The sequence below is a fragment of the Rutilus rutilus genome (assembly GCF_951802725.1).
Source record: "Rutilus rutilus genome assembly, chromosome: 2".
Classification (NCBI taxonomy): Eukaryota; Metazoa; Chordata; class Actinopteri; order Cypriniformes; family Leuciscidae; genus Rutilus; species Rutilus rutilus.
The window spans coordinates 34,493,198-34,521,089 of NC_140210.1; the positions used below are offsets into that span (position 1 = coordinate 34,493,198).

The following is a 27,892-nucleotide window of genomic DNA, read 5'->3' on the forward strand; positions in this document are numbered from 1 at the left end:
CTGACCTGAAGCATACAGTGTAAGTTAACGGCCATTATAGCATCCCTAGTGGTAAGTCTGAGAATGTAACATGCACTTGCGCTGCTTTTGAATTATACAACAATGAATAGGCCTAACATCAAACTTGTGTAGATGAAAGCATTTGTTTATGTACTTGTAGTACGTTTCAGGCTAAAAGATTGTAAAAATGTAAAACAGGTATTGGAAAGAGATCGGAACAAGAAATGAACAACGAGAGGAAGGGAGAGAGATCTCACCCCTAACATTTATTTAACTCTATTTACAAGTTTGCAGAAATATCAATCTGAGCAGAGATATCGGTCTTCTACAAAAAAGACTGCTACAGAAAACTGAAAATGATTTCAGTGTCAGAATGAACAGAATGGAGGGCAATTCAACAATGTTGGCAACTCAACATAGCAATAAATCACACAGCTGTAACAGAAACTATGTACACATTTAGTATTTTGTCATTCAGGAAGATATACTTAAGTTTCATCTGGGATAAATTAATCCTTTCTTAGGATTATATTACACGATTAAATACATAACATATGATACCGTAGCTTAAAAAAAAAACTTGGAAGGAACGGTGATACAAAGGAAGTGATCTGCGTAGCTACACATTGTTGAATTGCATTTTTGTAAGAATGCGATGGAATAAAGAAAACAAAAATAAGCTCTGAGGTCTCCATTTAAGATTGAAATGTAGAAATGTGAGGTCATGAGGAGTTACTGAAGACTCTTTGTCAATATTTAGGTTTCTTGGACAGGTTCATGGAAGGCACGCTACTGGTCACCACAGAGAGGTAAGGCGAGGCCTCCGTCGTACTAAAACTGATTGTGCTTATTTATGTTTTTATCCATTTGTGTATTCACATCATTTGAAAACCTTTTTGAACAACAGATAAATATATTCATGCGTAAACGAGGGTGCTTGACACATCAAACACTCCACGTCCGGTATGTAGTTTATATTTAGTGTCAAAGAAGAATTATCACATGTTTAGTTCCGTCAGTTATGGCTCCTGTTAAGGCCTTCATGTGATGAGCCACAGGGCAGAGATATGCAGAAGACGAGCAAGATCGCTTCAGTTCACTACTGACCTCAAATAAGTCCGACTGGCTACAATAATTATATTGTTTCCCTCAGAGGAAAAAAAGCCATGGAAGTTAATGATTGTCAAGATTGTGTGTGGCTAGTTGTTTTAAAATACTTTCAGGGAAGAAAATAAACCATCGAATGCTTTGTAGGTAGAAGTCTTTTTTTTCCGATTCTTCGTTAAAGTGCTTAAAGGGTGTCAAATGTACATGGTAAGGAGGTGGTTTTGCCAGGGTTTGGCACAGGGCTCACGATGAAAAGCACAGCAAATCCACAGCACTCAGAAATCACACACGTCTTCATGAGGGACCAGAAAGAGGTGAGGATAACACATGCGAGAGTAGATTGTTCACACAGGAGAGGTACCTGATCGAGCCCAGCTTTCCTGGTAAGTGCCCTCCCTTAGGATGTACTGCCGTTCTGGGGAAGCAGGGAGAGGATAGGGGGACTGGTGAAGGAGAGAGCTGTTAGGGCTTGTGATGTCGCCTTCGGCGACAAATGTCAGGTCCGCGCCGCTCTCCTCTTCCTCCAGCACCCGGACCCCTCCGTCGCTCCTCCAGTCTGTGACCCCGGACGAGCCCCCTTTTTGCGAGTGCGGAATCGGGGATAGTGAGGAACTGAATGGTGTTGGATTTCGGTCTGTGGCGTTTCTGAGAGCTCTATTGGGAGGCATTAGGGCTCGTCTAGGCACTTTACCCTCCACTGTTGAATCTAAGCTCTGCGATTGGTGGCTGGCGCTGAGGGCGGAGCCATTCTCCTTGGATCGGGGCCGGTTCTTGTGGGAGACGGGGGTGGAGCTGAGATTGTTGGCGTCTGCTTCCGTGTCAAGGCGCAAGAAGTCAGGAAGGACAAGGTCGGATTTGTTCAGCAAGCCCCGCTGGTCGTCAGCTCTGTTGCTCTGTGCTTTGGATATGAGCTCGAAGAATTCTGGTTGGACAACACACACACAATTTTAAACCAGTTTATTTGTTGAAATGTGACAATCAACACACTTTTGACACATTACAGCAAGCGTGAGATAGAAAGCATTCTTGCAAGACCTCGGCAACAGATTACCTGCAGCTGTCAGTTCAAAGTGTGCTTGTGTTAGCATTAGCTACATCAGCCAGTGTTGCTACAGAGACTTTGTTAGCATAAGATGTAGCCAGGATCAACATCTGCGCTTAACTAGGTCAAAGAAAAAGAGATTATTCAAGAAAGTGAAAGGGGAATAGTTTTTTACCTTCAGCTTCATCTATATTAAGCTTTTTCTGTTTTTGCTTTTCCACTTGGGCCCTGGTTTTCACAGCCGAAGCCTTTCCTGCCGCTTTGTCCTCCCCCTGGGTAGCGACAATGAGAATGGGGCACATTAAGGGTGCGTGGATGAGAACCGCCTCTTCTGCGAGGCTTTCTCTAGGGGAACAGGGCTAAAACTACAGGGGCATCGTAGGGGCACTGGGTGGGTCTCTAGTAACTACCACTAAAGTGAGTGTACATACTCACTCTACTTGTGCAAACATACTAAAGTCAATCTCCATACAGCACAGCATCTCACTGCAGAAAAACCACCACCAGCAAAGCATGCCACCACAACACCCAACATCGGTGAACATCCACGCTTCACTTTCTCTTGTCTTTCCAGCACTTCTCTCAACATATCACACAGCTATCAGTAACTATAAATACTAGAGAGTCTGTACAAGGGAGGAACCCTTGAACCAAGGAACTCTTGGTGAACAGAGGCTGCTATCCCCTCACAACGGTGTGGTGTGTTGAAGGAAAGAAGTGGTAAGAGATGGGTTGCTGTGATTCGAGAAGATGGGTTAGATCATCCAAATGCCCAGAAATGCACAGATACACATAGCCTTCAGACCATAGGAAAGAATAGGGGAGCCAGCCATGCACAGACTCCCCACACACAGGCCAGAAAACACAAAAAAAGAAAGAGAGGAGATTGAAGTGAATGTTCTGGAGATTGAGGTCTTACTGTGGCAGACTGGCTTCGCGTAGACAGAGGTGGGCCATGACTTTTAGATGACACCAGCTTTTGTTTGTCTGTTCAGAGAGGGAGAGCGTTAACTCATTCTGTTCAAGTTAATTACAAGCAAACTATTTTAAAGACTACACGGTAAAGTATTTACAACCTATTTTACTGGATTTTTTCTTTGGTGTCAAATTCTTTTCTTTGAAATCAAATAATCAAATTGGATGGTGGGAATGATGTCTGTCCTATATGTGTGTGAGCATCTTGCCTTTTCCTTGAACGTGGTCTCCCAATTCCAGAACCACCCTCAGTCCATCTAGATTAGATATAGGAAGCCCAAGATCCAGTGGCTCTTTCTCTCCACTCTGCCCACACAAGAAGACCAACATATTTAATTAATATCCGTTTCATAAAATCACAAAACACATTTCACATGTTATGATGCAATAGTCTAATTTCCTCCATCTTGCACTCTAGTCCACTAACTTCATCCTCCAAATAGCAACATGATGGAAACAAAATTTGCACACTACTGTGTAACCTGATAACCCAACATGCTTCATGTTTTTGATGAGAATTCTGTGCACACTGCCATGATAAACCAGTTCAGCTTGTGTAAATTAAAAAAAAAGTTACTTTATAAGAAGGGCTCTCCCAGGAACATAAATATAAATTGTTCTATGCACAATATTGATACATGCCCATATAATAACGAAGGATACATCCATTAAACTATATTTTCCTCATGTAAACAATAAGCAAATGTTTAACTCACTATCCTGGCCACCAGGTCTCCTAAGTTCAGGCCATATTTGGCCACCACCGGTCTCAGCACTTCTGTAACCGGCTTAGTAGGTTTCGCTTTCAGCCCAACAGAACGATTTATAGGCACCAGATCCAATCTGTGAGGGAGAGATGGAGAGAGAGAGAAGTTAAGGAAAATAAACTTTAATAAACTGAATCCTGATGAATGTTAGATAATGAATGACTTCAGTTAGGTTTGAAATGTAAAAAAAGAAATGAATACATAAAGACAGATAAAAAAAAATATAGATGAAGGAATGAATGAATGGACAGACAGAGATAAAAACAGATAAACGGGTGTGTACCGGAATAGCGTACGTTTCTCCAGCCGCAGATCTCTGGAGCACAGTGTCATGCAGTCCTGGTCCAACACTAAAGGCTTTACAAGGACAATACATGCTATTATAGTCTATTACAGCATTGCAGTATCAAATGATGCAGATGCACACACATGCGCACACGCACACGTAAATGCAGCACTCAGCACAAAAACACACATACTGAAACCACCTTGTTACCTTTAAAGGTAGACAAGACAAAATCAAAAGCAAAACTGAAGGTACCTTAATTATTGATCATTATAGAATAGTTTTACCACAAAACACAATTAGCACCCTGCATTGGTTATCTGAACTACAGTTTAATGTGCATGTTACCTTTTCCCCTCCCACTAGGAACAGATCCACAGCAGCCAGATTAATACTGAGCTTCTCGCACAAGCCTAAGAGCAGCTCTCTGATGGAGATGCCAGGCCTGATGGGTACTGAGCAGCATGAGCCATCCGGAAGGTTAATGTTACAGTGACGCACCGTACGCTCGGACAACGACATGGAGTTACGTGACACCTCACCCTGTCAGACAGAGGAACACAAATGAATGAACAATGCAAATAAATGAAATAATAAAAAATAAAAAAATTATATTAAATTGGAGAAAAGAATTGGAGGATATAAATATACAAGAAAACTACATAATATAAGCATTTTAATAATAACATCATTATTATGAATTGATTGGGTTGTTTTAATTAAAAAATATATATATTTGGTTATTTTAACAAAATACTAATAATCATAGACAGACCAACATCAGCTCGAGTCAGATGCTTTTGACCCACCTCGTTTTTACCAGAACCAGACGTAGCAAGTTCCAAACTCGCACCAGATGACAAAGAGCCCTGTGATTCTCTCCGTCCGTTACTTCCTGTAAAGCCTGTAGTGAGAGACAAACAACATTCATAAATGACAACCTGGAAAATGCAGGGGAATTGGAGAAACTGGAGGAAAAATTCAAGGAGATGAGAAGAACATAAACAAAAATGCAAAAGTTTATAAGCATCGTAATTGCACTGTAAATGTAACGAAACTAAATAAAGGTAAATTGAACAAAATCGTCACTGATGTCCTCCACTTACTGTAGTCTCCAAGGTCCTTCTTCTTAGATCCTTTTCCGAAACTTCTATTTCTGGACCAAGAGAAGAAAATGCTTTTCTTTTTATCGCTATGTTCATCTCTGCTGTCTTCATTCAGTGACCTTCCCGATTTACTTTTCTTGTCGTCCTGCACCTTCAAAAAAAGTGGTAAATTATTTTCCATACTCAAAAATAAAGGTGTTACACAAAGATCCAAAAGAAAAACGTTGTAACACTTTACAATAAGGTTTCATTAGTTTAGTTTAGTTAACATGAACTAAGAATGACCAATATTCCTACAGAATTTATTAATCATAGTTACTGTTAATTTCAACATTTACTAATACTTTATTAAAATCAAAAGTTGTGTTTGTTAACATTAGTTAATGCACTGAGCTAACATGAACTAACAATAAACAACTGTATTTTTATTAACTAACATTAACAAAGATTAATAAATACTACTAATAACTACTAATTAGATCTGACTGGAAGACATGGTGGGATGATAAATGAGATGATTCTCTATTCTTCCATGATAACTATACTAATACTTGACTATGCAAACAAGAACAGAATGCTAACAATGGCTTTAATCTCACACCTGAAAAACAACAAGATAATACTCATGAGTGTGAAGCCATTGCCAAATAACTTAAAGACATTTAAGCCAAATGATGTGAAGCATTTGCTTAATCTTCCTGATAAATTAAACATTATTACATTATGCATCGTTGAATCCATGATTCATAAATGTTCATACATAATCACATATGAATGTACATAAACTACTGAAGGCATAACTAAACCTTCCACTGAGAGATAATTGGAGGTATCGTTATTTGATGTGCTTCACAGATTGTTTGATTTTGTGATTATGTTAAAAGGAAGTCAATGTGTCAACTGCAAACAGACCATCATCTTTCTAATGAAGGGTGTGAGACAAAACAAACATCACTGTGTGTGTGTGTGTGGGACCCGTGTCACTGTGGGGACAAAAATTGAGGTCCCCATGAGGAAACAAGCTTATTAATCATACAGAATGAGTTTTTCTGAAAATCTGTGATGGGTAGGTTTAGGGGCAGGGTTAGTGAAAGGGGATAGAATATACAGTTTGTAAAGTATAAAAACCATTACGTCTACGTAGAGTCCCCAAAAAGATAGCGAACCAGACGTGTGTGTGTGTGTGTGTTACCTTTTTAGGTGTAGAGAGGTTAGAGCGGTCAGAGCTTGTGCTATGTTTAGATGTGGGGCTACTGGGGACCTGGTAGGGGTCTGGAAGAGGACGCCCCTCCACCTCTGCAAGCATACATTCTTGATACAGGTAGGACTTTAGGAAGCGTGTGTAACTGTCAAACTTCATCAAGTTGAAGATCTATTGAGTAAAAAAAAAAAAATAAGAGTGGCACTGTAAAATCAGCATTCTGAAAATCCATATTGGTCCAGCATAGCCTGCATAGCATAGCATAGTTTGTCAACTAGCATATTTTTTTCTAGCCTTGCTGGTTAAGCTGCTTAAGTAAACTGGTGGGGGCACAAGCATATCATGCTGGGACCGGCATCCTTAACAAAAACAAATGCTGATGACCAGCAATGTGGGTCTTCTCAGCTGGGATGACATACACTTCCATTCAAAGTTTGAGGTCAGTAGTACTTTTTTTTATTTAGATTTAAATAAATGCTGTTCTTTTAAACTACTCATCAAAGAATCCTGAACAGCTACAGTATCTGACACTGTAAAATGTGGCCAATATAATGTTTCTGTGAATCTGTGTATTACAGAGATCTTGGATAAAGAGGTGACAGCCAGACAGGAGCCTCTAAATGCTGCTACGTGATTCTTTGCCTTCAAAGACACTTTATAAGAACACATTCTGCACAAAGGTCGCCCGAAGGTTTCCTAACGGTTATCATGGGATTGGAGTGTACAGGATGCTACATTCATGTTCTTATGACATCACAGTGCCGAAAATACTTTATTATTAGACATCTTGCCTGCAGCCCTCAAAGATGGGGATGCGATGGTAAAGCCTTATAGACATGCAGTGGAGGGAACACGGTCATTTTAAAAAGCAACTGTTGTATACTTCTGGGAATTTTTTTTATGCTGTCATGTGTCATGAACAGTAACTTAAATCATTTGCTGATTATTCTACATGAATTAGTCTGGGAAAGATATCAAGCAGACACGCGTTAAAAAACAAAACAGGTCAAGGCATGTAAAGAGATTTTCCACAATTTCAAAATCTTCAGGGTGGACTTGACACCCACACAGCCTGATATAAACTTTATGATGTGCAGTGCACTTTGTAAGCTCTGTTAATACTTTTATGATGCTTTTTACTCAGAAATACAATGTTATACCCCCCAGGTTTTCAGTTAATATCCTAATTTGAACACTTCCTGTCTCACCTGTATCTGTTGCTCTTTAAACATGTCTGGCCTTGGTGCGTTGAGTATGTCATCAGCCAGCTGAGCCTGACTATCAATGTTGACGGGTGTGGTGGCCTTACTCGACAGGAAGCTGTTGTAGATCTCTCTAGCCCTCTGGGACAGCTGGAGGCCAAAAGTTATGACAAGGTCACAATCAAACAGCCAATAACAAACATTTATTTCATCCTGTCCACATTAAGGGTGTGTTTAGTATCCTCAATGGACTGCTATGGACATAAAATATCGGTAACACTTTACAATAAGGTTTCATTCGTTAACATGAACTAACCATGAGCAATTATCTTTGTAAATGTTAGTTAATAAAAATACAGTTGTTTATTGTTAGTTCATGTTAGCTCAGTGCATTAACTAATGTTAACAAACACAACTTTTGATTTTAATAATGTATTAGTAAATGTTGAAATTAACATTAAGTAAGGGATAATGTACATCCAGACGGTTGTTATCGCAGAATAAGGGGTCTTGCATCAGCCTGAAGGGGGTTTATTCTTATTGTCCGGCTAATTAAACGTTTACTTGCCACAAAAGTAAATAATTAGACACGAAATATTGATCTGAGTTGAAATATTTTATTAGGTCTTTAAACACAAAGCTTCCGCGGAGAGAGCAGTTGCTAGCGTGGCAAGTTCAAACTAGACGGATATTTAAGAGTCATACCACTCATTACACAGCATTTCGCCACATAAATAATTATGGAGATATTGATTTCAGATTAAACTGTTTTAAAATCGTACCTGTTTTTTACTTATAATACAACAGTGTACAAAACAATAGTCACAAAATGGCAGCAGCTGTGTTTGTATGAAACAAGAGAGGGCGAGTCCACGATACTGGATGGCATAATTAAATAACTGTACACAAAATATTGCAAAATGCAAAACTTCCACGAAGAAATACCGGTCCTAGTATTCAGTACTCAAGTATTCAACAGAGCCATGTAATAACAAAGATTAATAAATGTTGCAGAAGTATTGTTCATTCTTAGTTTATGTTAACTAACGTAGTTGACTAATGCTAACTAATGAAACCTTATTGTAAAGTGTTACCAAAATATCTTATAAACAGCATATGTTTTGTGATCAAGTACCCAGGTTAAAGAAATACTGTAAATATGATGACTTTATACCTGTTTCTTGTCTGTTTCAGGTACATGGCTGAAATATTCACACGCTTGCCAAAATAAAATATTCTCCTCACTGAACTCTTTCTTCAGAAACTCCTGCAGGATGAAGAGAAAAAGAAATAAGATCAAGTAATTAATCTGCAAAACATACAAAAAATTGTTTGAGTAAAATGGTTCTTTACATGTTCTGTCTTTCATTAAAAACCTTAATAAAAGTCTCAGTATCTACTCACTGGCTACATTAAATTCTCTAGGCATTACTTGTTTTAGAGATAAGGAAAATCCTTTCCAAACACTTTCTTGTGGTTTTGTTTGAAACCTTGAATTCAATGAGTAACTCAAAAAAACTTTACTACCTATGCAAGTTTTGATAAGAAAGTATCTGAGGACTTCACATTTTCAATTAAAATGCATAAAGCATAACTTGTATTCTCAGACGACATTGCTAGAGGAATCTTTAACGCAGTGCGGCTGCTTTGCAAAAGGATTACATGGACTGATTCGACGTACCGAGAAATATCGGACTCCAACAGGATCCTGTAGCAGGCGCTCGAAGCAGACAGCCCATGATGCAACACGCCGTTCAGTGTGGCGTCTATGGCATTGCACGCTAGGTAGGCTGGCATTGCTGTTCAGACTGTTATCACTGCCGCAGCCTTTCAGGTCCACACTGTTCAGCTCTAGGCACAAACAATGAGATAACAATGTACGTATTATTCACACCAAACACAAGAGGCACACTAATTTTTGTTAAGAGGAAGCTTATAATAACATGAACGTTTTTTTTTTTCCATTTTATTTCACATTTTGCATATGACACTCATACAAAAGAATCCTTCAAAACCCAGAAATGCCCAATGGGACGGCCTGAAAAAAAAAGTCAGGGTGTTCTAAATTAAGACCATACTCTTAAAATAGACCTGCGTTTGAAAATAAACAACAGAAACGTCAGAGCTAGATGTGAGATATTAAATTATATCATCAGTCCTTAACCTGATTTCTTAAATCACCTGACACTTCTGCTGCTGCTGTTAGATTAGATGCTCTCCTTTTAGTTTCTGGGTGATTCTGATGTGGTCGGTGAGCTCTTGTAATCAAATACTATCGATTAAAGTTACAAAGCACATTCTTCTTTAAAGGCACAGTTCGCTAAAAAATGAAAAAAGTCCTTATTTACCCGCCCACGTGTTGTTCCAAACTCATATGCTGTAATTTTATCTGTGGAACTCGAAAAATCAAACAGGTCATAGTGAACAGGAGTTGTCATGCTGCATAAACAACAAAAAGTAGCATAAAAGTCATCCATATGACTTTATTCCATGTCACTATGAACTGTTACTTGTACGCACAAGGTGAGGAATAATGCCTTGAGATAACTCTTTCTTAAATAATCCTCAAAAACACTGAAAGGAACATCAATAAGCATTCAGCAACGTAGTCAACAACAAAAAATAGTCATACTGTAAAGGCTAAGCAAGGCAAAAACTGCTTTAGCCCAAACCTACACTAAAAAACAAACACTCAATTTTCAGATGGACTCCCTCTGAAAGAACTTCAACAGACCACGGGTCACTATCAGCATGACCTCTTACCTGGGTAAAGCTGGTACGAGCCTGTGTGATGCCACTTCACCAGGTATTTCATGCCAATTGGACGCCAATTGGCTTTGACATCCATCACCCCACATTACACACACACACTGCCACGGTGAAGAGCCATCAAACTGTCCATAGAGCTAACGTACACGCTGGAAGCTAACTTTATCAGCAACTAGGAACTATCTAAACAACACAGACACGGTGACGAGCCTACATGCATGTATTGTGGTAAACAGATAGTAGCCTGCGCACAAAGCTCTGAACGGGTAGATGATAAATTATTGAAAGCAGAGAGAGGAGGGAAACTTAGAAGGTAGAGGTAACAGGAACCTGCAATATTAATGTTGAACCAGCACAGCCAACCGGTAGCACCATAACTGAAGACACAAACAGATGAGAGGATTTACATTTCACTGCACTGCATAAAATGCCCATTGGTCCTTTTGTAAAAAGGGGTCAATGACAAATAAAGAGTGCCCACAAATAAATATGCACCTTACTCATTCTCAATTTTTTTTTTAAATGTATATATATTTTCAAGGTAATTTCTTTTTTTGTTATTATGATTCATTAATTCATAGATTTAAATATATATGTAATACAAATTTATTAAAAATATAGCTAGTTTTTTAGGAGTCACACCACATGACATTTTACAACTGTAACTACCCGTGTCTTATCAAAAAAAGGTTTGATATAAATATATTTGATATAAGACACTTTACTAACCCTTTCACAGTCATGAGAGACTGCAGAGGTTTCTTATGATATAATTTCCTATTTTAAATTTTGGGGGGGGGGATTGCCTTATCGTTGGCCGAACCACGTGATTTTTTTTTGGGCGGAAGTTTTTTGAATATTAATATGCAGTGATTTTTGTTAGTTTTGTTAGGTTTTTTCCCCTTAAAAATAGATGCGCGGTTGGCGGTTACAGCCGCGGACTCGGGCGGATGACGTGACGAAAAATAATATTTTAATTAAATTCGGGCGGGTGGCGGGCGGTTGAACCAATCAAATGAAAAATATATGTATACACCAATCAGCGGATGGCGGGCGGGTGCGGTTTTGAAAATTGGTCAAAAACGTTAGTGCGGATGGATTGCGGACGGATGATGAGTTTTGTGATGCGGTTGCAGATGAAATAATAGCCCATCCGCGCATCTCTATCACCCTCACATTTTGATGCATTTTTTATTCTTTATGCTTCTCCCAAAAAAATATCAAAATGAATTTTAATTTAGATATTAAAAACATGTTTATCATAGAGAAGGTTCATTCAGGTATTTGTATTTATAAATTGCTCTTTGAATAAATTAATAGATGAAGACCAAAAAAATCTGCAGCATGTCATTGACCCCTATAGATGCAGATTCCTGTAAACTAACTAGTCTTGCACAAGGAGAGGTCCAGACTGTAAAACTCACACCGAGGCGTCTACAAGAACACAGCTCAAGAAGTCTAAAGACAGCAGAAAAATGAAGAAAATGAAAAGGTTGCTGAGATTTGCACTTTGATCTCAAGATGGATGGGTATTACTGACATTTGAAGTGGTTCCCCTTAACTCACTCTCTCTTCGCTTTCACAGGCAAATTTACGACATCCTGCTATGCTGATAATTGATCCTGGAGCAGTTTCTAAGGGATAAATCTGGCCCCGGGATCTGAACACTGATCTAGCCTGCCTGTCCTGGTTAACAACAAGCTGATCTCAATTCAGATCCTCTCACGGTCGTTGTGTTTGAAAGGCAACTTGATAACAACACAGACATTAAAAACGATACTACAGGATTGTAAATGTAACAGCCCACTGAAGTAAATTCCTCACAGTTTTGCATTCATACATTTGTCCCTATGTGCCTTTTGTTATGCATAAGGTTGAAAGATATATGGCTCTGACTGGCAGCGTTAAGCAAACATCCACAGAAACCCTGGCACATTCACACATGCTAATTGGGACATCGAAGGGGGATTCGGGAGGTAGTTAGGGCTTGTTCACTCCCAGTGCAGTTGGATTTGCAATGCAGAGATTTAGGCCAAAACAGTAACTCGCTCTGGCATGAAGGATCACAGACAACACACTACTTATGGTACAACCATTGGTGCTGTTCCTCATTAATGGCTTTGTACAAAAAGAGGAAGTTTGACTGAAGGTTTAAAGCACGTAATGAAACATTAGAATTTGCTTTGGCACATTATACTGTTCTGATACAATACATTTATGGTGATTCGAAAGGAAACCCGATCACAAATAATGTTGGCAACTGATCTCAAAAATAGCCAAAAGAACTTCAATTACATTGTTTACACTGATAAAATGGCACAAAGACTTTGCCTTGATTTGTCTATATTCATCCAACAAGCACTTATAGAGTAAAAATTGGGGGGATGGATGGCAGACGGAACAGAGAACCAATCTTATCAAGAGATCAGGCGACTAAAAGACAGCCAAAATGGTGTTTGCTTTCTCCTTCATTTGGTTAGAGCTCTCTGTTTCAGATCTACATATACAAACTACATTAACATTGAAAACAACAGCAAGCCTGATACGAGATATTAGAAAAGAGCTGTGAGTAATTGAGGAAATGTGAGTAGTTTAGGAAAAAAGCACAAGATGGTGAAAGTAATGGATATATGAAGAATGTAAAAGTAATTAGATCCCAAAGAGACCAAGATGTTTAGAAAATATGACAGATCTTATGAAGTAAAAATAAACTGTGATAGAAAAGTGGAATGAAATGGAATACCGAAAAACAGACAATTGATCAAGAGGATCAGATGTGATTTGAGGTTTTGATATCGAAACATTGATTACTCACCACCATCGGAGACAGCCGCAGACTGCAAGAGAACACAGAAAGACATGTGTGAGTGACTCTCTTCACCAACACAAATACACACTGAAGTCTGCAACATAGCAGGGTACTCTGGTGGCATGATACACACACCAGCTCTTCCTGTTTTACTGCTACAGTCTTTCACACACACACCTCCTCACTCATTCAGAGATAATGAGATGCATCAGGCACATTCCAGACCCCGCCCACTGTGACACATCGGTACCGCCCAGTTTGATTTGCCTGGGCATGTCACTTAGTGGTTTAGTAAGAGATTAAGCAAGAGACTGAAACTTTCTTTATATTACAAATATTGAGTCATAGAATTTTTACACAAATATTCAAAGCAGATTCTTGGTTAATTGCATCAAACCTATATTTCGATAAAGCATTGCATAAGTGATTTTTTCACAGTATAATGACCCATTTATTGCAAGCTCAAATGATGCATGTTACTGTCATAACAGAGGCATTCAGGAATTCAGTGGATGTGTGGGATGGGGGCCAAATGAGTGATTTCCTTTAAATGTGGGTTCAAAGGTCAGTAAGTGATGAAATACCCAGGGTGTGCTTAAATAGTAGCACTTTATCTACAAATAGTATACTAATAAAACTGGGAGCAAATACTTTGATTTCGATTTGGGCCTTTTTATTTTATTAGTATACACAGCGGCTCAACATTTTTAGGTCAGTGAAATAGTTTTTTTGACAAAAAATGTCATTTGTATTCATCAAGGGTGCATTCAAATGAATTAAAAGTGACAGTTAAGACATTTAGAATGTTACAAAAGATCATCAAAGAATCATAAAAAAATGTATCACAGTTTCCACAAAAATATTAACCAGCATAACTGTTTTCAACTGTGATGATAAATAAGAAATGTTTCTTGAGCAGCAAATCAGCATATTAGAATGATTTCTGAAGGATCATGTGACACTGAAGACTGAAGTAATGGCTGCTGAACATTCACAATATTTCTGTTTGTACTGTATATTTGATTAAACAAATGCAGCCTTGGTAAGCATAAGAGCCTTAAATATAAAAAAATCATAATGACCTCAAACATTTGAACGGTAGTGTATGTATATTTAAATAAATCTTTTTTTTTATTATATAAAATATATTCAACTAAAGATCACACAGCACAACATGTAATGAACTAGAGTAATCTATAAAAGAATAAAAGTAGCAAGAATTACAATGAATCTGTGAATGTTTTTCTACATCTGTGAAAATGGTGAAGAAAAATCTCCAGAATTATGATGAATGGATGCAAACAAGGCCGTTAAGAGCTGAAAACATTATAAAACTAGCCCTAAATATTCCAACTTCACATTTTATTCAAACAACATTGATCCAATAATACTCGTATAAAAACGGGCCTAAACAAACAAAAACAGGGATGTGCAGGGAATTCAGAAGACATATGACTATTAAAATTACCATGTCAATCATCTCAAATAAAATAGCAGTTGATCTCCAAAAGAACTGACTCACGCCTTGTTTACTCACTCAAAATTGATCTAAGCCTTCTCAAGCTAAATGCATATTCCTACGACAAGAAATTCGTTTCCATATACACAGGCCTAGAAATGGTTATTAAAATATTATAGGACAGTAAAAGAGGAGTCTGATCATGTACATCATCCAGAAACAGTCGTGGGGAAGAGAGAAAAAAAAAGAACCACGTCAGGCAGCTGGTACCAGGACGGATAAACAGAAAGATGGATGGAGTTTCCATTGAACAGTCTGTACAAACAAACGTGCTGGAACTACAACATGTCCTCTCCCAACACAACCTTGTAATTAAGCCATAACTGACCCTGGTGTTATTTATTACTGCATTTGGAAAATAAGTGGGATTTTCAAACTACAAATTGGAAGAAAAGAAAAAAAAAATCCTAGAAAATGTGGAGAATGTGGAAGACTTGGCTCAAAAGCTGACTCTGTCCTTGGTCAACATGTTGGAGATGACATCAGCACAGCCTGTAACTTCACTATATTGGTCTAATGACATCAGGGACACATTCTACACTGTCTAACATCAACTATATTAACATTACGGATGACTGTGAGGTGTAAATCATTGACTGCTGAGCCTTGCTGAAAGCTAGATATCTTTACTATATAAACACAACGGTGTTAAATATTTGTTTTCACACTATACAGTTTATCACATATCCTTCATTTACATTAGTGTAATAGAAACATGGTCACTCTCACACAGTGAGGTCCTATATGTCTCATTCAGTTATGCTTTCATTTTTAGTATGTTGTCAAAGGACTGCATGAGGCATTTAAAACGAAACCAAAATATAAAAATAAAATAAAAACTATTTGTTGCAAATTAATCAAATTAATCAAATTAAAAATCATGTCAGTGGTGCAGTGGTGCTAACTAGGAGTTACAAAAGATCAGGGCAGCCAATGTTAAATAATTTTTCTTAACTCTACAATTATTTAGTGTGACCTTGAATGAAATGAGAAAGGAGATAAAACTAATTAAACACAGTAGGTTTAATGCAGGATTGATCTGTTTCCCACCACCGTGTAGATTGAGTCACTTTTGGAAAGAGCTGCTCTTTAACTAACCTGGTAAAACCAAGTACTAATACACTATTTGAAAACAACATCTGAAACCGGAAAATCAGGCTTTAAGTATAACAATGGGAAGACAGCTACTGCAGATCAAGATAATGTTGAATTGATAATTCCTCAGAACCTGTCCGGATGAAACGTCACGAACACGAGAAAGCAAAGCGCTAAGCATATTGAGACATATTCTTCTCAATCCTGCACCATCTAACTCCTTCTGTTTCCCTCCCTCCTCTTCTCATTCCAGTGGGTTCCCTTCATTTTTTGGCAGTGGAGCTGCTTGTAACCACATATTGAAATATAAGTGGCCTTTTCCAAGCCCCCATAATTCAACCTCTCCACCCCTCACATTCCTGACTCTTTCTACCCCAAATCCCTTTCTGCCTTCTTAATGTAACGTAGAAGATCGTGGCTCACAGAAGCTGCTAACAGGGCTGATGGTGCTCATTGTTCACAGTTAATGAGGTTGATGTTAGGGTTGCGCGATATGCTCCATTTTCATATCGTCCTATCGTCAGCCTGTGAGATCGGCGATACACGATATTATCGTGAGGGGGGCGGGGCTTACTTATTTGATTATTAACTTGCTTATTTACTCATCAATTTGCTTGTTTTATTACTTCGTTTTAAATGAGAATCTTTTTCTATTTTGCTAGCAAAGGTGGAGTGTTTATTAATAGGCTAAATCAGGTTGTTTCCTGGTATAGTGAGGTAAAAAAAAAGATCCTAATCATTCTTGTATCTGACCATTCTTGTATATTTCAACATGTCAGCGGGAAATTTACGGACACACATGATCCCCTCATGCCGTTACTGATGCAGCATTTTGACTGTAGGCTGCTTCTGCACGAGATCATGAGAACATGTTTTAATTTATTGGGTCAAGAAAGAGTCGGAGTCTGCGATATGTCCTCCTACCAGTGCTCTCTCTGTCTGGATGCACTTCACTTATGCGCACCGCACTTCAATAAACCGAAATAACGCGGGTTTTAAATGCCGGGAGAAATCAGAGGCAAAAATCTAAAAGTCGATCGGTACTTACTTATGACTATTGACTCTGATAAAGGAAAATGGGTTAATCCGTTTACATGACCACATGCATTGTCAGTTTATTCAGCATAATCGAGTTAATAACGTGCATGTAAACGCGATCATTCCCTGAAAACGAAAGCAGAAACGGACTGCGCTTTCACTGCATTAACTGCGCGTTCTCTCAGAGACGACGGTGGATATAACGGTAGGCTACAGCATCTTAATTTACTGGCTTAATATTTCTCTTGTGGACTTACATTATTGACAGCGAAAAAAATAGAAGAATATTTCTTGTTAAACAAGTTTGAAGTTGCTTGTGATTTTCACAGGCAGAGTTTCACAGATGCTTCGTGTAGCCTACTAAAGACTTTATTAGGCCTAGGCGGCCTATATAATTTTATTGATATTATTATTATAATAATTAATATTTTGTAATTGTACTGTTTTTAGTGTTTTTACTGTCATTAAATATTTTGTTAATGTGCTATGGAAACAAAATACTGACGAACAACGATGCCGCGTCTTCATCTTGGCTCTGTATAAGAATGATGCGTCTGTTAAAACAAGCACTCTTGGCAATTTGTGAATGGATCACCTTGCAATTCAATTTCGTTGTGGGATGTAATTTTTTTCTGTTTTAAAAATATTTTCTTTGAGGAGTCCTCATACGCGCGCGTCGGTGATGTCGCAAGTGTGGTTATGTGGTGAGATGTCGTTATGAATTTAGGCAAGGCAAATATAATTGTAACTATACTAGCTTCATAATAATAATAATAATGATTTAATACATTAATAGGAAAACGAGCCAATTATCGTATTGATATCGTCAAAGGCATCTGCCATCGGCGATATCTCTGTCTATCGTCGATACACGATACTATCGTCTATCGGCACAACCCTAGTTGATGTAAAACAATATCTATATTTTTAGCAGAATAAAATCTATAAATCTATTTATCACCACAAGCCGGTGTAGTTTTTCCCCAAGAATTCCATGTGACGCAAGCATAGATTGTCACTGCGTTAGGAAAGTCAGGAAGAACCTGAGGCTGCTCAGGGGAACAGTGTACAATTAGAACAAAAAATAAAATAAATTTTAATTCAATAAACAAACATATAAATTGTTCACAATTAATCTATAACATGCATTTAAGAAGTAAATAGGGTGAATTTCTATTTCATGGCAACTTTAATATTTTGAATATTTAAAGATATTTTTGAATCTTTTTGGAAATATTGATTAATAAATCAAGTTAGGTCACCACTTGATGTCCAATGTAACATCTGGGTTCTGAGGCAAAAAAAAAAAAAAAACCCGGTTGAGAACCACTGCACGGAGTTGTTCACACTACAGTCTAATAACAGCCCAGAAAAATAAATGAATTATTTCAGATGAGTTATCAAAGCATCAAGAACACGTAAGTTCAGCCCCATCTTGCTTTCATCTCAGCATCTCTCTTAGTCTGATGACCCTGGTGTGACAGGCTGTGGAGAGATCCATAAATACCTCAGGGTTTACATATACTTTCAACTCTATGCAGCTGGATGGCCTGTGATCTCTCTCTCTCTCTCTCTCTCTCTCTCTCTCTCTCTCTCTCTCTCTCTCTCTCTCTCTCTCTCTCTCTCTCTCTCTCTCTCTCTCTCTCTCTCTCTCTCTCACACACACACACACACACACACACAAAGATGTGTGGATGTATGAGTTTCTTGCTGTGAGATACATTCCTGATGTTCCTGCTGAGTCAAAACCTGTAGGATCTGCAAACACAAAGACTGTGACTGACAGAATCAACATAGATGGGTTATGATAGCTTGGTTGACAGTGATGCTTCAACAACAAAATGCAAGAAGAGGTTGTTTATTGAGCATGCATGCTGTTGTAGACATCATCCCACAAAAAATGATAAGAATGTTCTATGTGTTACGACAGGTCTGGTCAGTTGTAGGGTGGATAGGGATAGGTCAACTAAAAATAACTTGCATCACTTGCTTTCAAAACTCATTTGCGAACGATGAAGTTGATATACCTCAAACCAAGTCAAACATTTACATGAATATCCACAAACGTGAATGAGATTTGAGAGTTTTAAGTGCGAACTAAACATGCATGTACCAAACATCACTTGTATGTCCAAGTGTGTTTGTTTACACAAGGCTGTGGGTAACACACACACACACACACACACACACACAACACCTCAATGCTATGTTAGCAAGGGTGAAGCACCAGCTGACATATGGACGACTTTATGACAGAGTGTGAAAGAATAGCTAGTTCACACTCACAAAGGCATGATGTTTGTATACATATAACCTCACAAAGGGAGGCCTGCCATGAAACAGAATTTGCATGCAAGCTATTTCAAAGTATTTCTATAATGTCACGCATTTCTGAGTGAATCTGGACATTCAACAAGGGGTGGAGGGAGTTGCAGTCACACACTTCACACAGCCCATTCAATGGTTCTGTTACTGGGAACATGGTTTTTTAGAAAGTTCTTTTGAACTTCATCCAATAATCATGAAAAAATGTCATATCATGGTTTGACATCAGCAGCACAACTGTATATATGTATATCCAGGCAGGCAGATTTTTATTTTTAAAGGCCAGTTACTGGCTCTAATTGAGAGCAATGCAAATCAAACTAGCTTTTAGGCTAACTGAAATAAAACCATGCCAATCTCTAGGTATGGTGAAGGCTATGTGATGATGTGGGGCTATTTTAATTCCAAAGGCCAAGGGAACTTTATCATAGTATCCTGGATCCATGAAGTAACTGGCCTTTAAAAATAAAAATCTGCCTGCCTCTATGGGAATTTAACATAGGGGTGTACTAACTTATGCACCATGTATTTTAAGGAAGAACATTTATTTATTTACGATACATTATTCATTCACAAAGAAAATTGGTGTCCTTAAAGGTTGGATTTTTCCTAATTTTTTAAATTAAGGCATTAAGTTCAATTTCCAAAATATGATTTTTTATTCCTCTTTTTAGTCAACTTTAGCATGGGTGTATTAACTTATGCATTGCACTGTACATACATACATACATACATACATACATACATACATATATACATATACATGACGAGTTCAGATGCAAAAGCCTCTAAGTGACATCTGAAATTTTCTTCTACAATGATCATTTTTATCCAGCTCGTATATTTAAGTTCAGCAATTTCACTTAAATGGCAATGAAAATAACCTATTAATTGTCATTTAAGTGAAATTACTGAACTTAAATATACAAGCTTGATAAAAATGATCATTCTAGAAGAAAATTTCAGATGTCACTTAGAGGCTTTTGCATCTGAACTCTTCATACATACATACATACATACATACATACATACATTTAGAGGGCTTGACATTAACTTTTTTGCTCACCAGCCACTGTGGCTAGTGCTTTTCCAAAGTTAATAGCCACTCACCATTTTCATTGGCCACAATTTTGACATCGATACCATGGGGAAAAACTGCCATAAAGATATTTTTAATATTATCTCATAATATGGCAGCAGGTATATTGGGCTGCTGTCACTTTAAGACCTGACACACGGATCCGATATACTGTTACATGTGTGTTTTCTTTCTCAACATAACTGATTGTGTTTACGTGAATCCTCGCCAAGACTGGCATTTTGACATTATCGTGTGTATATTTGACTGTTTAAGCGCAATAAGCAGCGAAAAAGAACTCAATTTAGTACTGAGACACGACTTTATGTGCGCGCACTTTAGGAGTGAGCATAAAAAAATCAGCGGGAATGAGTAAAATGATGTGCAATATGCAAAATCCCATGCCCCGTAACACCAACAATATTCATCAGTAGCAAATGAAACGAGTGAGGGGAGGTGGGTTTGAGTGTCAACTTGCTGTCGGAGAGATGAGAGAGTGAGAAAGCGCATGCATTTGGTATCGTGTATCTATTTGATATGTATCGAAAAATCTATATATACAGTATACATGCATGTATAGGCTAGTAGGTGTGTGCTCAGACTGAGACAGAAGGAAAACCTGAAGGGAAATGAAGGACGTCAGTTGTGTTCTCTGTAATGTTGGTCAAAAAACATGTTTGATGACCACACTCCCTCTCCCACAAACACACATTCCAATAAGGTGTTTGAAAAGTAACAGACAGGGTTTTTTCCAAGCCTAACACACTGTGGTTTGAGAAGAGGCAGGAAACTGTGGGACTAACAGCTAACGGACAAACAGATTCCAGTGTTTACATTTGAATCTGAAATGAATAGCGCCTCGCATTGAGTGCTAAATTCCCTGGAATAGAAAGAGTGAGTTGTGTGTGTCTACAAAATACAAATTGAGGAGAGTATCCAGCACTTGCCTATTTGCTTTGGCTTTGCGAATGCTCAAGCTCACTTACCGCACAAACTCTTTAGGACAGACATATGAGCGGCAGTATCTGACAATACTACCATACAAAATACCCACGTCTAATCAATCTGCACACATTTGGATGTAGTTTTATGGGGGGATAACTGAGCTAATGTAGCCCAGTTGTGTTCTGTCTCTTCTCCCTTTCAGACAGCAGGTCTGGAGGATGTTTACAGAGCCACTGAATGGGGACTAACAAAAAAGACATCTCCAACATCTTACAACGACTCACGGAGAGACAAGTCACGGTCTAGAGACAGATAAAGAGACACCAAGAAACATGGAATATAGCAGAGAAAGAAAACAAAAGGTAACAACTTTTTGCCACTCACCGTATATAGGTAGCAGACCCTTTTAAACGACAGCCTCTTTATCAGACTCATGGTCTTTCCGCGACGTATGTCCGCTCATATAGCGCAGCTCCCAACGTGTAGAGACCCAACGCATTGACTAACGAATCCATTCCTCTCTTACGCCTTACACTGCACTGATTTCATTCCTCTAGAGCAAGAGCCGACATGCTTTCCGAGCGCAGGACAGACACTCAGTCTTACTGACGAGGAAGTTCCATTCTGATTCTGTGCTGTTACTATGTCAACCTGCAGAAAGCGCCTGGGTTGCGAGAAATTCAGATGGAGAAGAATCCGACGGGATTCTCTCGTTCCGCTCTTGCTCTCTTTGCTTGACCTGTGTAGTAACTAAAAAAACAGATGTCAGACTTGGTGATCTTTTTCAACGCAGACTAGCGCCTCTCTCTTTCTCTCCCTTAGAGGAATCAAGAAATGCTTACTCGACCGTTTCACCATCCCTGGCTCTGCCACAACTCAAATAAATCCTCCATTCAAGACAAAAGAAAGCACTCACTCCGGGCCTCCAACGGCACTGCCACTTCAAATAATCATCCGTCTTAATTTCCCAACGTCTAAAAACACACCCGGGGAACTCGCCAGCCAGGCTCTGCTGAGTTTCTTAGTGCTGTAAAAAAAAAAGTGGAATCCAAGAGGATGGACAGGCCTCTGGAACGTCCTGCTGAATGGCGTGTTTTTGGAGGAAAGTGTAGTTGGAGAATGACGTAAGGTGAATGACCATGCCGTGAGAGTGGATGTTAATGAAAGGCAGGTTCTGGAGCGGGTCATATCAGAACAGAGAGAGAAAGTAATAAAAATATCCCAGAGCTGGAGGTACAAAGGCAGTGTTTGATACAAACCTCATGAGCTCGATTCAAAAATATGAGCGGCAAAATTGGCAATTTCCTGAGTAGAAGGGTGAAAAAAGAAAGATCTTGGCAAATGTATTTCAGAGAACAAAAAAACAATATAGAGGACCATTAAAATTATTCTGTTTGGCTGCTGGCGAGAGATCTTTAAAGGAGGTTTGAGAGCTTTATTTTTAGTATTTTGGGTGGGCTGTTTATTTTATCTCCCGTCACGAAAGCCAAAACACAGTTTGAATCCATTAAAATTATCTTTATATGATTTATGATCTATACGTTTATTACTATACTATAAATATGGAACACTTGCATATAGCCCTCTGTAAAAAAAAAAAAAAAAATCTTTCAAACTAAAGCTGCCTCTCAAAAATCGGATTCGCGTCTCATAAATCAAAATATTCAATTTCAACTAGAATATATACAGAATATTTGTTAATGAATTCTAATAAATAAAAATATAATAAATAGTTAATACAAATATAATTTTAAAACATTTAAAATATATTTATAATTTTAAAACTATTTAAAAAAGAATTCTCTTTTTTAAGTTCTCGACTGGGTATGCTGGGGTAAATAGCAATGTCACAGCATCAGAAATTGATTTGCTTTGAATGAGTTGGTAATGAGCTCTGGAATGAGGCTGGAATACTCTACATGACTTTTGCCATTATTTTTGCCCCCATGTGCAGTATGGACGTGTCAACACTAGTTAGATTTTGGGCAAGCGGAGTTTCCCAACTACAACAGTAATCATGTAGTTTATGGTGGGGAGTCTGGGGACAGACTCAGATTTTTTAGCTTCAGACTCTGATTCCAATCCAGTTGCAAGATGAAATGTCCTGATATTTTGAGCCGATTTTAGAACTCATATTGTTTACATTTGTTGCGTAGGCCTATCTCCCAAAGGAGGGATTATTGGGTCAGATTTAAAACTAAAAGTCTAAAACTAACAGTCTTAAACGAAAACTAAAAGTCTAAATTTGAAACTAAAAGTCTAAGTCGAAAATGAATTTGGTATTTAGGATTGGGCATTTTGTATTTAGGATTGGGCATTTGGTATTTAGGATTGGGCATTTGGTCATTTAGCCATTTAGGATTTAGGATTGGATATTTAGGGATTTAGGATTGGGAATTTGGTATTTAGGATTGGGCATTTAATCATTTAGCCATTTGGGGATTTAGGATTGGGCATTTGAGGATTGAGGATTGAGGAGTGTATGCAAATAAGGAGGCGTGGCCCAAATACTGGAGGCTGGGTTTGAAATGGCTGGTGCACAGAGGCACCTTATGGACAGCAGAGGGAGCTCCCAGTGCTAAGGAGCACACTGTAATGAAACCAAACAGAGCGAGTGAGCAGGGCTGGAGCGAGGATCCTAAATACCAAATTCCCAATCCTAAATCCCTAAATGCCCAATCCTAAATCCTAAATGGCTAAATGACCAAATGCCCAATCCTAAATACCAAATTCATTTTCGACTTAGACTTTTAGTTTTCTACTTAGACTTTTAGTTTCAAATCTGACCCAATAATCCCTCCATAATCTCCAAGCAATGAGGCGTGTGTAGTAGACATGTAGCCTATTAGAGCTGCACGATTAATTGTTAAAAGATCTCGATCTCGATTCAAACACCCAACGCGATCACATTTCGAAATAACAAAACCGGATCATTCAGATCTACGTCGGCGCTGCCGCTGAGCCAGAGAAAGCAGTTGTCATGTAGGCTATGTACAGGGTTGGGGAGTAACGGAATACATGTAACGGCGTTACGTAATCAGGATACAAAAATCCAGTAACTGTAATCCGTTACAGTTACGTCAAAAAACGTAGTAATCAGATTATAGTTACATTTAAAAAAAAGGGGGAATACTTTCAGGATTACAATGGTTTAATTAAAAACTAAATAAAAAAACTGGCATAATAACACTATATTAAGCGCTGCTTGATTATACAGTAGTTCCTGGTTCTGTTGCCAGTAATGACTCACGTGTGCCACGCGCTGGTGAATGCGCAAATAACAGCTTTCTACAATCTCCTCAGACGCAGATTGAATCACTGCTGCTAGTAGAAACGATGCTGCCTGCGGGTAAAATCGCTTTTAATTCATGGAAATTCCGCTGCTATTTTGTAGAAATTAGGAGAGTATCTTTTTTAGTACTCAAAATGTCCTTTCTTAATCTTTTCTCACGTAACGGGATGTTCGCTGTCTAGGTAACGTAGGGGAACTCCCACTGCCAACGCCACAAGTTCAGTCAGGCAAATTAAGAAAGATCACGGCTTTAGTCAACATGTAGGCCTATTTTAAAATAAACTAATATGTAGATTGTGTAAAAAATTTAAATGGTGTGTTTTTATTTTTTAGTTAAAAATTAGTTACAAATAAAACAAAATAATCAGTAATACCATACATTAGCCACTAGATGTCTGTATAGCCCTTTACATAAATATATATTCAGGCCTGTGAGTATATTTTGAAAATATTGTAATGTACACTGAGCCAAATTCTTAATAAATAAAAGTTTTTTAATATTTTTTTTTTATAATATTTCTTCTTGCTTGACTTTATTTATATACGTGACCTTGAAGTAATCCAAAAGTAATCAGTTACATTACTTTCATATTATAGTACTTGGATTACGTTACTGAATACTTTTTTTTATGAAGTAATTTGTAACTGTAACGGAATACATTTTTAAAGTAATCCTCCCAAGCCTGGCTATGTATGAAACAACTTAACAGCCTTTTCAACCACAGCATCGTTAATTTTGTGTTACAAATATTTATATTATAACAGAAGAACTGGGATAAAAGTTCATATAAACACTGATGTATATACAGAAGCGATCATGAGGCACTTCAAATAACGATTGCGTCATTCATTATACGCCACAGCAACAAGTGACTGAACATATGAGTGAATAATGTTTTTTTTTATTGAATCATTCATTCAAAAGATTTGTTCAAAAAACCTTGATTCATCCATAATAAAATAAGTGAAGATTATATGAGTGAGTCACTGAATCATTCATTCAAATCAATGAATCAATGATTAAAAAAAAAAAAAAAATTGTTCAGAATCATTTTAAATGGACTGCAGCAATTAACATTTGTAAGAACCACTAGTAAATTATATGTTATTTTGTGTAGTTGTCTTTTCAGAATCGTGATCTCGCCTTGAAACCAAAAAAATCATTCTCAATTTATCCAGAATCGTGCAGCTCTAACATATAGTGTATTCAAGTTTCACATTAGGAAAATACAAGGTTCTGAGGGAAGTTGGTAATGAATAGAGGTATGACAGTGCTTTAGATCACAGCTGACAGCACTGCATATTCAAACGCATTGCTAGGCCTATACTCTAGTATGTGGCACACATTTCAAATGGAGATTAGCTCTCTGAATCAGGGGAAGTCCTGGTGCTCTCAAGAGAAAACCAATAATTCTTAATCAAATCAAGTCATTTTAATGCAGATCCACATTCTTTTTGGTTCTCATGACCATCCTCTCTGGCTGTTCCCAGTGGGCATGAAGGCATTAACAGTGGTTCTCTCTTCCAATGAGGCTTGTGTGAGCTAAGCGGGCTGGCATATAGACGGAGGTCTATATAGAAAGATATCTCATCTGGGAATGTAAGTGGCCATTACGAAAATATTTTATATAATATTCAGTTCTATATTATAATATATTATAATTATAAAGTTTCACGGCATTGCCCACATATGCTCTGGTGAGTTTTTATGGTTTTAAATAATTAAACACACAACCATGTCAACTGTGCTAAAAACAAGCCTGAATACACCCTTTAGTCTTAACTAATCTAAGTACTGTAGTGAATGCTAGATTTGACTAAATTTATATTAAGTTTTTTTCATTCATCCAAAATAATTCCTTTATACATAAACATGGATGGCAAGCCTGATCAACATTGCAAAACACAAAAATTACAATTGGCTAGAAGAAAGATAAATAGCACAAACAATATTGATGATGGGGACACTGTTCAACAATGCATAATGTAGATATAGGCTACTTGTTATTTACACAAAGTAAAGTTTAAAGCTGATTTCGTCATTAAAAGACAATATTGTCTCAATACTGCCCTCTGCTGTTTCTTCCAACACAGGCACACACTCACTCAATCGTACACAAAATGATATGAATAAAAAAAAAAAAAAAAATTAAATAGTTTATTACATAATGCTTGCAAATGCTTTACAAGGAATCCAAGATGGATCTAAATTATATTTAGTGAAATTTAGAAGATCAATTTTAAACAAGCAAAAAAATAAATACAAATCTTATAAACTTCTGTTCTAGTTTTGGGTGAAATGCTTCCCTTCCAAAGAAATAGAAGGGGAAAAAAAAGCCATTTTCCCCAAACTTAAATAGCACACAACTTAATTTCAAATCCCAAATGATTTCACTCCCAAAGTATTAATGTTTCACGCAGCTTCCTTTATGAGATCTGATTAAATTAGCTGACACTTTTTGATTAGTGTTCTTCTTTCTCGAAGGGGAGGGCAGCTTCATATGAAATGTTTGTTTTGTCTAAGCCTGTACAATTTCAACAATAAAACACTCTAACACACTCACGCAATTGAGATACATGAGACTGAAGACAAGGTTTGCTTTAAAATTCACAGATGACACCTGAATAACCACAAAAAACTCAAATTATGCAAAAATAAAATTCCCCAAAAATTATGGCAAATACAGAAATCTTTCATCAGTAGCTCTTAAGAATTTGATGACACCTGATTGGACAAATCAGGTCACATGATTATCATATGCAAGATGATTCGTGATCAAACCATAAAAGGTAAATTATATAATTAAATTTGCATGTACAAATATCTTGCTAATTGCTTAAGCATACAGTTAGATAATATATGTACACACTTGTCAATGAATGGCATCAAATGAGCATTCGATATGCAAAATCACTTGATAACCTGTCCCTCAGCACAGTTTTTAAACTAATTTGAGGTTACAACAGACAAGGACCTGCATTCCAAAGCAAGATCGCACAAGTACTTGTGCAAGTGGTGTTAAAATCCAAAGAGTGCCTCCTGATCACAACCTTACTCTTAAATATTAACAGCAAACACAGACTCCTGCGACAGAGAACTGACAGAGCATCCACGACCTCCGCCACCACTAAAACACTCTGCCTCTAAACACAACATGACTTGACAGATCAAACAAGCACACTAGTCCGTACAAATGTGCATGTACAGGTACTCACTCCATCAGGATTGACGCTCAAAGTTGGCTCCATGTATGGCAGCGTTAGACTCCACAGTTGGGCGTTAAATGACTCCACGCTCTGTAAACACATCCATCCACTGGCTGCGTCCAATACGGC

General features: G+C 37.8%; 1 protein-coding gene across 4 annotated transcripts in view; it reads right to left on the reverse strand.

Annotated features, from left to right (window-relative positions):
• Window positions 1-226: 226 nt before the first annotated feature.
• rgs12b (regulator of G protein signaling 12b) overlaps window positions 227-27,892 on the reverse strand; it is a 46,372-nt gene continuing 18,706 nt past the window's right edge. For 2 of the 4 annotated variants that reach the window (XM_084390101.1, XM_084390102.1), the window contains exons 4-17: window positions 13,271-13,292; window positions 9,368-9,537; window positions 8,861-8,953; window positions 7,693-7,836; window positions 6,476-6,655; window positions 5,284-5,434; window positions 4,987-5,081; window positions 4,526-4,720; window positions 4,175-4,248; window positions 3,841-3,967; window positions 3,334-3,430; window positions 3,069-3,136; window positions 2,325-2,421; window positions 227-2,029 (exon numbers count right to left, since the gene is read on the reverse strand). In XM_084390101.1, the coding sequence (XP_084246227.1) occupies window positions 1,452-2,029; window positions 2,325-2,421; window positions 3,069-3,136; window positions 3,334-3,430; window positions 3,841-3,967; window positions 4,175-4,248; window positions 4,526-4,720; window positions 4,987-5,081; window positions 5,284-5,434; window positions 6,476-6,655; window positions 7,693-7,836; window positions 8,861-8,953; window positions 9,368-9,537; window positions 13,271-13,292 (2,091 nt within the window). In that variant the 3' untranslated portion in view covers window positions 227-1,451. Of the gene's footprint in view, window positions 2,030-2,158; window positions 2,270-2,324; window positions 2,422-3,068; window positions 3,137-3,333; window positions 3,431-3,840; window positions 3,968-4,174; window positions 4,249-4,525; window positions 4,721-4,986; window positions 5,082-5,283; window positions 5,435-6,475; window positions 6,656-7,692; window positions 7,837-8,860; window positions 8,954-9,367; window positions 9,538-13,270; window positions 13,293-27,892 lie in introns of all 4 variants that reach the window. The other 2 variants (XR_014625504.1, XM_084390103.1) reach the window with 2 other exon arrangements.